The sequence below is a fragment of the Taudactylus pleione genome, unplaced genomic scaffold (genome assembly GCF_031769625.1).
Source record: "Taudactylus pleione unplaced genomic scaffold, aTauple2 ptg000108l, whole genome shotgun sequence".
Classification (NCBI taxonomy): Eukaryota; Metazoa; Chordata; class Amphibia; order Anura; family Myobatrachidae; genus Taudactylus; species Taudactylus pleione.
Window position 1 is genome coordinate 755,040 of NW_028284510.1, and position 12,511 is coordinate 767,550.

A 12,511-nucleotide genomic window follows, 5' to 3' on the forward strand; every position below is an offset into this window, starting at 1 on the left:
TTTTAATCACATTGATGAAAAAGATGTGATTAGCAATTCAGATTGTCTGTCTGTTTTTTTAATGCAATCTTATATATATATTGGGAAGACTGAAGTTCAACTCAAAATAACATATGTTGCGGGATTTGCATACTTTGGCAGCTGACGGCTGCGTGCGAATGCATCTAGCAAGCGGGTCTGAATGGGGCCCACAATTCTTTGAAGACTCTAGCCGCAGGGAAAACAAAGGTCCTATAAGAACTTGGGATTACAGTATCGGACCACTCGTAACCCTAACCCTTACCCTAATCTTAACCTCTAATAGTGTTGTCTTCACTATGTCGACATGCCATATATTGACATTTTGTCCATGTCGACATTTTCTAGATTTGTTAGATGCTGACATTTTGACCATGTCTACATCATAACATGTAACAATCTGGTGTTGATATTATGGATGTCAGCGTAGTAATTGCCAACATGGGACGGCATACTGGCCAGTGACCAAACAATTATGTGCAGAGCCCCTGTATCTTTCTCTCTGACTTTATGGGGCACTCTGTGGCATAACTGACATCACTGTGCGCCTACGCTCTCAACTGCCTCTATGAGGTCATCTTGACAATACGTACAATTTTTATTTAAGTTATCATACATTTTCTGTTAGCTTAAAAAAAAATATATATATATATGTATATGGGCCGGGATGTGCTAAATGGAAGATGCAGTTTTCTGGGATTTGCCGCATTTTCCATATGTATCATTGGCTTGCCGCTGGGGCTCCATTGCGGAGGGTAATGCTGGCGTTATCCTATCAAAGCCCATGGGCTTTTACCGCATCACGCTGGTATGAGGGATCGGATCCCTCCAAGGAAATGCCCCGCGGCCGCCGCGTCACTCTGCGGAAGTCCAGGACGCAGCGCTGACCGCAAAGTATAGCTCTTATCGGAATGCCAGCTGTCGTAAGCCTGGGACTAAAGATGGGCGTTGAAATCCCGACGACTATATTTATCCCGGTGCGGAAATCCCGACAGGTGGCAGCAGAGCCGTAACTAGACTTTTTGGTGCCCTGTGCCAGAAAGAGCATTGGCGCGCCACTCATTTTTCAAAGGGACATAATGCACCCAAAAAAGGGCCATGGCTTCATGGGGAAGGGCCAGGGAAGAGATAGGAGAGGCCAGGAGATGCTGGGGATGAAATAAGAGGAAGTTACAAGCAAGAATAATAATAAACAGATATTTGACAGACCCAAACAGCGCCCCCTGCCCTGTGCGATGGCACCGGGCCCCACTACCCTAGCTACGGCCCTGGGTGGCATCCCAAACGAAGGTAGGTGGGGTTTTTTAGGTCTTAGTCGTTGGGTGGGGGGGGGGTTAAGTTTAGATTAGGGTTAAGCACCCCACCTGGGGAGGGTTATGGGGAGGGGGGATTAGGCACCACCAGGGGGGAAGTTTACGGTTAGGCAACCCCCTGGGAGGGATGGGTTTAGAGTGCAGGAAGGGGGTTTAGGATTAAGCACCACCCGGGAGGAGGTTAGGGTTAGGCACTAGGGGAAGGAGGTTAGGGTTATGGGGGGAGAGGGGTAGGGATATCATACTTACCACCCCTGTCGGGATCTTCATCCATCGGGATGCTGCTGTCAGGATTTGAACCTATTCAGCCGCCGTTATTTCATACTCAACCCTTGTAATAATTGTTATTTATCACATGAAAATGTCAATGGTTGGTGGTGCACCCCAGGGTTACATATCGGACTTAACAGAGGCTAGTTTTGCAAGAGAGTAAAAAACCAAAAGAGAATAACCTCTTTTTACGGCTCTCTTATTAGTTAAAAAATATATATTATGTTATATTATTCAGAAAAATACATTAATGAAGAATTTTCTTCCTAATAGGTTGGTCAATACTGTCTATTACCTCCCTTATGAAATATTAATCACAAAATAATGTATGAATTCAATTTATTATATACAATAATGAAAAAAGGATTGGCTATCAAACAATGTAGATGTCAAACAGGAGAAAATATAAAAATACTCCCAGTGTCAAACTTACTATACATGCAATAAATATGCATCACCACTATATGAAGTATATACATGATGTACAGTATATGCATTCTGACTGAATAGTAAATTTAAATATACTGTATAACATCCAATATCAAATTAGTGGTTTATAAGTAGAAATCTCTCATTCAAACGGAAATTGACAGGTCAACTAATTTGAAGCAGTTATTAAGGGAGCATATTCATAACTGGGAATGAGCTGTTTTGACTCTTTTGGACAGGACCAAATATAGAGATACAGAGTCTAACTAAGACATACAATATGAACAATAGCGTGGTGCTGTACTGGAACCGGTATCAAATACCGACAGCGGCAGTTCGACGGGTCGAAATCCCGACTGCAGTAGGTAAGTACCCTAACCCTCCCCTCTCCTTACCCTAACCTTCCCTTAATGGTGCCTAACCCTAACCTCCCCCCCCTAGTGCCTAACCCTAACCTCCCCCCCCTAGTGCCTAACCTTAACCTCCCCCCGTCAGTGCCTAAACCTAACCCCCCCTGTCCACACCCTAAACCTAACCCTCTCCAGGGGGTGCCTATACCTAACCCCCCCTAGTGGTGCCTAACCCTAACCCCCCCTGTCCCTACCCTAACCCTCCCGGGGGGGGTGCCTAACCCCAAGTCCCCTTAGGGGGCTCTAAAGCTAACCCTTCCTCCCCGCGGCTAGAACCTAAAACACCTGGCTTACGTTTGTTCGGTATGCCGGGTGTTGGGATTTAGTAGTGGGGCTAATGATAGGTGTCGGGATTTCGTCACCTATCTTTAGTGTGTCGGGATAGCGGCGGGCGGGATAGCGGCCACCGGTATCTTGACTGCATCCCGCTGTACTAGTATTATACAAATGATGGTATTAGTATTGCAGAATAATATAATCAAAATGTGTATTCTATAAATTATAAATACCACATTTAATAAAAATAACTCATTTTTTGGGGGATTTAGTTGTCACCTTCGTCAAAGTTTACATTGATATCATCATCATGATCATCAAAGTGACATATATATTTTTTTATTGTTTATCACAACTGTACAGTGACCCAAAGTACCTGTGTACAACAGCTAAGTAAGTAGGGTAAGGATAGTGGAAGGTGTATAATTTGGGCAATGACACCGGTTTTGTAGGATCACATGTCTTCTATCTGACATTAATGCATCTATGCGGGAGTGTTGCAGTAACACAGAATGGGTAATCTCATTTTGAGGAGTAAGGAAATAGACTTTAGATATTGGGACCATGTATTGATCCTTCTTTAATGCTGTATCCCCTTTTTAATATTTTTTAAACTTTTATATTTTGACATCACTGTCAGGAGATGAAGAACCAACACCTATAGCCTCCTTTATCACTGCAGCAACTAATCACTTGATATGCTCTGATCACTTCTACGAGGGACCTATATGGGGTGCTCAGTTGACTCTTCCTTATTCTGTCATTGTTGCCTCCAGCCTGAAGGAAGGTCCAATGATGTCACCATGACTTCACCTGGATTACTTGGAAATCTGTGTAACACCATGCCCAGGATCCAAGTTACAAGATCCTTGGGCACAGAAACTTTCATGGTTAGCCTGATTCAAGTGCCTGCATGAGGGGAGCCCAAAGCACCAAAACACGTATTTTTAAAACAGCAGCTCAGTCTTCACTGATGTCTGAGCTGCCCATTATAAGCTGTCCGGAGGTTGGGAGACAGAAACAATGATGAGATTTATCAAATAATACAGTATTACTGTATACTATTGATGTAATGTTGCTGAATATATATAAATTAGTTATGTTGATGCTGATGACTGATTATAATTCCTACTTTATTATACTGTCTGAAGCAACAGCTTGACACAACTGTTACAGCAATAGCAGATAAAATGATCACCCTACCTGTAGATGAGGAAGTGGTGATACCCAGTATTCTAGGTGGGTCTGTAATGAAAAAAAAAATATTGAACTTTTACAAAACAATTTTTCTGTTGATTTTGAACTTTTTTGATAACTTTAAATAACAGTTGCACAGATTTAATGATTCTATATAAATATACACTAAAGGGGCATACACACTAGACCATGGGTTCCCAACCACGGTCCTCAAGGCACACTAACAGTCCAGGTTTTAAGGATTACCATACTTGAGCACATGTGACTTAATTAGTACCTCAGTTATTTTGATTTATCCATCCGTGCTCAACCAAGGATATTACTAAAACCAGGACTGTTAGTGGGCCTTGAGGACCGCGTTTGGGAACCTCTGCACTAGACGATGTGCTGAAAGATATTGGTGAAAGATATTGAGTGTACACACTGAACGATATTGTTAACGATATTGTCCAGTGATGTCATCCTGCAACATCTCTGAACAGGCACTTTCTAACAATATCGTCAGCTTGGCCTGTATGTTTGCACGACAGCAAACATAGGGCCTGATTCAGACCCACTCGCAAGCAGCTGTCCACTCGCAAGTGGGTCGATGTTCTGCACTGAGCATGTGCACGACGGAGGGAGCTCCGTCGTGCGCATGCGCCAGACGCGACGAGCGAAGGAAAGTCCTTCGCTCGTTGTGTCTGATCAAAGGGGGCGTGCTGTCGATGTTGATTGACAGCATGCCCCCTTTGGTGGGCGTGCTTCCCTGACGGGGGCGTTCCTAAGGGAACGCCTACCGTCAGAAGCCGGCCCACTGACATCACTAGTGATGTCAGTGGGAGTGATTTTGGCTCTGATAGAGCCAAAATCACTCCGGAGCTTGCGGTTGAAAACCTCAACCGCAGGCTCCGGCTCGCAGTTTCGATGGTCGCGATGGTCATCACTATCGCGGCCATCAAACTGCACGCTCGTATAGGCTGTGGGTGGTGACCCACAGCTATACGAGCGTCCAGGAGGACGCTCCATTTTTATGGAGGGCGGCCCTCATTCAGAGCGTGCGCTCTGCTCAGAGTGTACGGCTCTGAATGAGGGCCATTGTTAACTACCTGTGGAAACGTGCATCGTTGGTCATTCACCGCATACACACTGAACGATATGAACGACATATCGTTGAACTATATCGTTATCATTCATATCTTTCAAAAAATCGTCTAGTGTGTAATGTGTATGCGTCTTAAGACAAACAGGAAAATTGTCAAAGTTCTAAAGCTTTACTAAAGATTTACTAGCTCTTTACCAAAATACTGTTTACTCTGGCAGTCTGCAATATAGTATATTTCTAATATGACTAATTCATTAAACTATTAAGTCGAATTACAAAATGGTTGATTCACAGATGCACACAAGTTAGGCGCATCTGTGGCGCATTCCATTCTCAGAAATAAAAACATGGATCTCCTCCCAAATGTAGAGATGGCAGTCACACCGTCCCTATACATCTGCCTGTGAAAGTAGCCGTCATTGCTAACAGTGCGTACGTGCACCAGACCTATCCTAGGTGTAACAGATCCATCTGTAATCAGACAGCTCTCTGCGTACGGACAACTATGAATAGCCGGCAATTCTGTCTACACACCTATGACACGCCCATGGAACACTTCTACATACAAACACCCAGTTAATGCCCACATACACCCACTCAGACGCAAATGGAGATTTGGCTGAAATGCTCACAACTCTGAATTGACATAGTTGGTCAAAGTTGTACGGGGAGTTCCTCCGCAATAACTGTGTGCTACGTGTGTGACAGTCCAAAATTCAAACAGGGGAGCCACACCAACTGCCAGTTACTCCGGGCCAGCGATGTTTGGCAGTGTTTAGAGTGGCAGTTGGTGTGATTCCCCTATTTGAATTCTGGAGCAGCCGCTGTCTGTCACACACTTAGCACACAGTCACAACTCCCTGTATATGCATGTTCCAGTGCATGCCTGGGGTGAAATCCATCCATAAAGCGAAACTGCACGTAACTCAGATCCACAGATTCTAAGGGCTCAATTTAATTAGGAACAAGGGGGGCAAGTTGCCATTGAAACAGCGTAGAAACACTGGCAATGGCAGCGGAACTTGCCCCCTTCGTGGCCCAATGTCCCCCCAGACTGAAGGAACCTTGTATGCAGCCCTAGGGGGCTGCAAACAAAAATCCCACGAGTCCGGCAGTTCCGTAAGTGCAGCATATCGTGTCTAATTGAATTGACCCCTAAATTAGAGCTGTGTCTACTATCAATCCTGTTATCCATTAATGCTTCAAAGTATTGTTGTTTTCAAAACTGTTACATTCTACTGTTGAGCTGTGTATGAATAATCACTTTATTATTGTAGATGAATAAAACGATAGCTGTTGGTCCTTTGGATGACACTAGTAGTAGAGTAGGTCAGATTGCCACCAGTGATTCCTTATTATTCAATAAGTCGCAACCCTACACAAATGATTTCACAATAAATAAAGATAAATCTCTGATCTCTCTGTAATACTGTATACAGAGTTTATGAAAGATCATTTTAGCTCAGAGAATTCTTCAGACATTCAATTACAAAGCATCACACAAAGATGGAATAATTATAAATGTGTGTAGGCTCCCATGTGGCTTGGGGTTATTTGGACGGTTGCATCCCACATTTTGACTTTTATTTATGGAAGCCCTAAATATGTGATGTTTTAGTTTTGCTTTATTACATTCTAACAGAACCTACATTGTATAGTTATGGTGACACTTTTGTTCACTCTCCCATATTCATTCCATGCTACACAGTAATATGTATCAGTGTCATTAGCTGTTATGTTTGTCAGACTGAGCTCCAGCCCTTGTCCAATCACATTACTGGTAACATTCTCTCCTCCCTTCATCCAGGTCACATTAGCTGCCGGGTTACTGTCTGCCGAGCAGTTTAATCTCAGCGAGTGTCCTTCCAGCACTGTAACAGCTTCCGTTATCTCTATTCTTCCTCCTAGAACAAAAAACATAAAACTATGAATACTAGTACAACTAAAGGTGCCCAACCACTAGCAGACATGAAAACTACTGCATAATTACGACATTGTAATCTTGCAGTCGTTTGTCAGTCTATGATGAGCCTGCACTGAACGAGCAGTCGTTCAGTGCAGGCTCATCAATCATCTGCAAACATGCTCAACCTGACGTTATCGTCAGGTTGACCAGCATGTTTGCATGATGATTGATGTCTAAACAACCTGCGGGCACGCGCATCGCTGGTCGTTTTAGAAATTTTTGCAAACGATTTGCAAACGATTGAACGATCGTTATCGTTCAATCGCTCAACTCAATCGTCTAGTGGATGGGCACCTTAAGATTACACAATAAACTGGCACTGTGTATACGTACATATAATTTTATATGGTGTCCGTCTATTGCAAGCGCAGTGGACACTATACGCTCGGGCTCTCCCTGCTGACAGCTACCCACAGCAGGATTCTCAACAGCACTTGAGGGAGGAATTTGAAGATATGAGTGTGAGAGAGCGAGAGTAAGTGAGAGATACTGTAGATAGGAATTCAATTAGGTGCGAGTTTGGTCCCGCAAGGTGAAATCACTGCAAATTTGCCTTGTGAATTACATTTGCAATTCAATTCCAAACTCGCATTTCTTTTTCAGAGTAAATTTGCCTGTTTTTGTTCGCTCCCCCCTGAGCAGGTGAAAAAGTAGGGAAAATCTGTATTTTAAAGGTAAAAATATCGGGACTTGCTTCAGAATCCCTTGGTCACCCACTTAGTGACTAATTAGGACATTTTCAATTAACTTAATTGGGCCAATTAAGATAATTTTTGGAGTGGAAAAAAAAAATTGCCTCAAATTACCCCAAAATGTGCTTTTCTTAGTTAAATAATGCACCCCAAATTTAACGAAAGTATTTATTTCAAAGAAAAATTATTGCTTTCTATCATTTTTAATATTTTTTAAAGTTGCCTCAAATTACCCCAAAAGCATCTTTTTTTTCTGCTTTTGGGGTAATTTGAGGCAACTTTTGCGTTTTCAGTTTAATTCCTGTGTAATTAAATTAAATTCTTCAGCTTTTTACATTACTTTACTTTTTTTAAAAGTGCACAAATCAGCTATTTGACACCTTTTAAAAGTGTACAGTACTGTCCTCACGGCCACCTACAGTCTTCTATGTGATTCTGCTAACAAAGGGCCTGATTCAGAGCCACTTGTAAGCGGCCGCTCGTTCGTTCCGAGCGATGTTAGCCCAACTGCGCATGCGTACGGATCGTTATACGCATGCGCTAACCAGTCAGTGCGGCCGAAATTCTTGTGCTCGCAAAATAGCGAATGCCTGCTATTTTGAGTGACAGAAAGAGGCGTATGTGGGTGGTAACAGGGGAAGGTGCTTGAAAATGGGGAGTGGAAATCCGAACGCAGGCGTGCTTAAAGGTCAAAACGGGCGTTTTATGGGTGTGCATATTTAAAACAGCAGCGTCATTGACCACGTCACTGGGTTATTTTAGAGTCAGAACTGCTCGCAAAATTGTGGTAGCAAACACCAACCACAAGAATAGCGAGCAGTTCATACCCTTGTCGATGTACTCGATTAATCTAAAAAATAGCGGACATGACGTAGGATGCGAGCGGCCAGGGGGCGTATTTTTCCAAAAAACGAACGCAAGTTTTGCTCGCTCATTCAGACATAGAGGCGTGAACAGACCGCAATTAGTGAACGGTTCATTTGAATAGCCACCCCTTGTTTTTGAACGAACGACCGCAAATAGCGAGTGGCTCTGAATGAGGGCCAAAGTTTTTAATCTTTGGGAGTCCAAGAAGGTCTGCCCAGTTTTTCATGCTAATTTCCCTGTTCACTTTTTGGACAAAATTCACACACTCTCACTGTGAATAGTGCACATTTGCATTTCTAAATTATTTCTGCGCTTCTCGGGTGCGCGCATGAAGGCGAAGTGTGCGAATTATAAGGCGAAGTGTGCGAGTTTTTCTCCTTTTGCAAACTCGCACCTAAGTGAATTCCCCTCAGAGAGAGAAAGTGAAAGAGGGTGTGTGAGAGAGTGAGATAGAATAAGACAGTGAGTTAGAGAGGGAGAGAGAGAGATGTAGTACCCCTGGTCTAGTTATTTTCAACACTCAGGTGTGAGTATCTACAGTACAAGGCTCAGGTATGAGGTGTGAAAGGCACAACTACTGTAGTACAAACTTTCTTTGGGTCTTCTGCTGACTTAGCCCAAATGTGGGCACAATGGAAGACACCCTTGTTTCTTCGAAAACAAAGATTTTCTTTATTTGCTGAAAAGTTTAGTTGTACAGTGGTCTTTAAATTATCCCTGTAAAGGGGCCTATCCATTAGACGTCTTTATTAACGATCCTTCAAAACCAGGAGGTTTTGGACGGATTGTTCAGAAAGTCGTCTAATGGATATCCGGCAAGGACCAGCGATGTGCATGCACGTGTCGCAGCCCTCTGGACAGGTACCTGGGAGTGGCAGAAAGACTGTACCTATAATAAATGAATTAGCACTGGGTACCCCAGGAATGTAATTCAACGTATGAACTGAATACTTGAACACAGGAGTTCAGCATGAACTGATTACTTGAACACAGGAGATTGGTTAATGAAGTGAATACTTGAACACAGGAGTCAGCGTATCAAATGAATACTTGAACACAGGAGAATAACTGAATACTTGAACACAGGAGATCAGTGTATGAACTGAATACCCAAACACAGGAGATCAGTGTATGAGCTGAATACTTGAACACAGGAGATGGACTGACTACTTGACCACAGGAATGCACTTGAGAATGTTAGGGATCCTAGTTGCAGGCTTGCTTGAAGAACACAGGAAAATGTCCTGGGAATCGCTAGAGATCCAGGTGCTGATTTGCACAGAGAAACACAGAGAAATGTGGATACAGGCATGTACTGGGAATTGCTAGAGATCCAGCTGAGAGCTAACTAGTAATTAGCATGAAAGCTGACACCACAGTAACTGGCTGCAAGAAAGCTAAGAAAAGACAACACAGGAACTGTTACATGAAACACTGGAGTTCTGTGAGAGCTAAAGTAACATACTGAGAATTAGCATGGAAGCTAATGCAAGTAACACTGGAGAACAGCAAGTTGAACAGCAGTTTCCTGTTCCTGGAGTCAGACTTAAATTCCCTTAGGTAGCTGGTCATTTGATCAGAGGATCAGCTGAGAGACCACAGGACTACCATTGGGAGAGACTAGTCAGGTGATATGGACCAACATGGCTGCGCCCATGCCCGGCACCCCGGGAACCAGGACACATGCACGAAAGCCCTAGGAGACCCTGGGGAGAATACTCAGTCACCACTCACCTCCACTCCCAGCACCTGAACACCTAAGTCCAAGGAAGCCGGCGCGGAGGTGAGTAGAGGCCGATGCCAGGCCGCATCCTGACAGCTAGGTAACAGTGATCTCTAGCCCAGTATCCAAATCAAAAATATGTTGGGGACAGCGCAGGAACTGGAAACTAATACAGGTATCTGGATTACAGCTCTAAAAGAAGGGGGACATTAGAGCACTGCCACTTTTATGATTCAATACAATAGCTCATCTGAGAAACCATTGCAAGTTGTTCGGTGGTTTGGAAGCAGTTACTCTCAAGCACTCGTATTTACAAAACATCGTATTGTTGATATAATAATGTTGAATATATTTAATTTACTACTTTTGACAAATTAGATATTTTTAAGCTATGATATACTGTATAATAATGATATACTGTATAATATGAATATATGTTATTATTTTATGTTACAGCAACAATCCAAACAAATACTGTAATACAGCAGTGTAAATAAATATATAATGCCATACCTTTAGATTGGGCAATGCTGACATCCGGTATTCTAGGCATGTCTGTAATGAAACAACTATTGTAGAATTTGTAGAAAAAAATCTTTTTGGTAGTTGTTAAGATTTTAAGTTAGTATAAGCGAAATCACTGCTGTACACAATAATGGGCAAATGGATCTTCTACACTAAACTATACTTACAGTACACCGAACAGATGAAAATTGTACAAGTGATCAGGCTTTGCTGAAAATGATTAAGGCCAGGATAACCTAAAATGTGTACTGTATAAAACTGTGGATGCATGATACTACATCATTACATAGATAGTGTGGTGGTTTGATAAATGCAAAACCATGTTACGTTAAACCATCTTTTGAAAATAAATAATTACTGTAAATACTCAAGCAGTAGAGCCACCTACTGTACCAAAATGTAACCAGTTGCTGCACTGTATGTTCTGGGTCTGGTATCCATTAAAACAGAGAGCAACAAACCTGTGGGAACCAGCACGGCTTTTGTGGTCTGTGTTAAGCCCCTCTACCATGATATTGACCAACCCCATACTAGTCAAGCTGTGCTTGCTCCAGAGGCAGCTTAAGAAAGGAGGGGTCCGTGTGTAGTCTCCATTCGGGCCCCATCCGCTATCTCAGGTAGGGCAGGGGTTAGGCTCTACAGCGCATGCGCAGGTCTCTGGGAAGATGGCCACCACACAATGGCTGTAATGGTTTAAACTGACAATTACGACTAGCTTCATGTAGTTAGAATTTCTAAGTTTGCAACACAGAAGCAAATAGTTCCATGTGTTTTGTGTCTGACTGTGGTGTATGAGATTGGCTGTTCAAGTCCCCTGCATGGCATGTTGAGCGACCTGTATTTTAAATACAGGAGGATTTAACTAAAGGTGCACACATCTCCTGTACCTCAATCAAACAAACCTTCCCCAATACGTCAGTGGAACATTGGGGAACAAACTTGCATTGATGAGGAAACAGTGGATCCTTGCCAATGCAGGGTTAGCCATTGTAGAAATGGAGACAGTGTTTCCATTTTGGAAAAAAATGATCCGTAAAAAGGGTATCTGGGTACTCAGAAACCCGCCCTGGGTGCACCACTGCATATGATAGGTAAAGGATCATTAAGTGTTCTATTAGCTTCCTCCATCTGTGACTCACCACAGCCTACTCCTACAATCTACAGTGAGTTGCTCTACTCTAGCCCTTGTCCCTTCCTTTCTGTATTTTTACTTTAGTTTCTTGTTTCATGATATGTACATGTGCAATGGTTCTTTCTTGGCAATGGTTGTCTGCTCTATGTTCTTTGTTTTTATGTTTCCTCCATGGCCAGTTATGTGTACACTTTGTGATGCATTATAAACAAAAGATAGACCTAGTAATCATTGCATATTCCTTCATCTTTCAACACTGCTATATCTCCTATAAGCCATGTCTATTGATGCGTTGGGGTACATTTCTACCTGATAATTTGCTGATCAACACAGATCTTTTACTTTTTACTGTCTCAAAGGGTCAACCCGGGTCGAAATTCCCGTTTTTTACCAGGGTTGGAGAGCCGAGAATTTAGACCCGGGTTGACCCTTTCAGACAGAAAAAATAACTGTGCTAGTCAGCAAATTACCAGGTAGAAATGTTTAACCTGGTAATTTGTTTCTTTGTCTGAAAGGGTGTTCAGGCTGGGGCCGGCAAAATGACCCGGCATTTGAGTTGGGTATTAGATAAAATTCTGTGTGAAAGTTGTATAACTAAAGTTTCTAAAA

The 12,511-nt window shown here is 42.8% G+C and overlaps 1 protein-coding gene across 1 annotated transcript in view; it reads right to left on the bottom strand.

Annotated features, from left to right (window-relative positions):
- Positions 1-12,511, bottom strand: part of LOC148525419 (sialic acid-binding Ig-like lectin 16) — a 107,691-nt gene that overhangs the window by 15,889 nt on the left and 79,291 nt on the right. The window contains exons 9-11 of the mRNA XM_088470927.1: positions 10,759-10,800; positions 6,647-6,901; positions 3,920-3,961 (exon numbers count right to left, since the gene is read on the bottom strand). Coding sequence (XP_088327053.1) covers positions 3,920-3,961; positions 6,647-6,901; positions 10,759-10,800 — 339 coding nt within the window. The remainder of the gene's footprint in view (positions 1-3,919; positions 3,962-6,646; positions 6,902-10,758; positions 10,801-12,511) is intronic.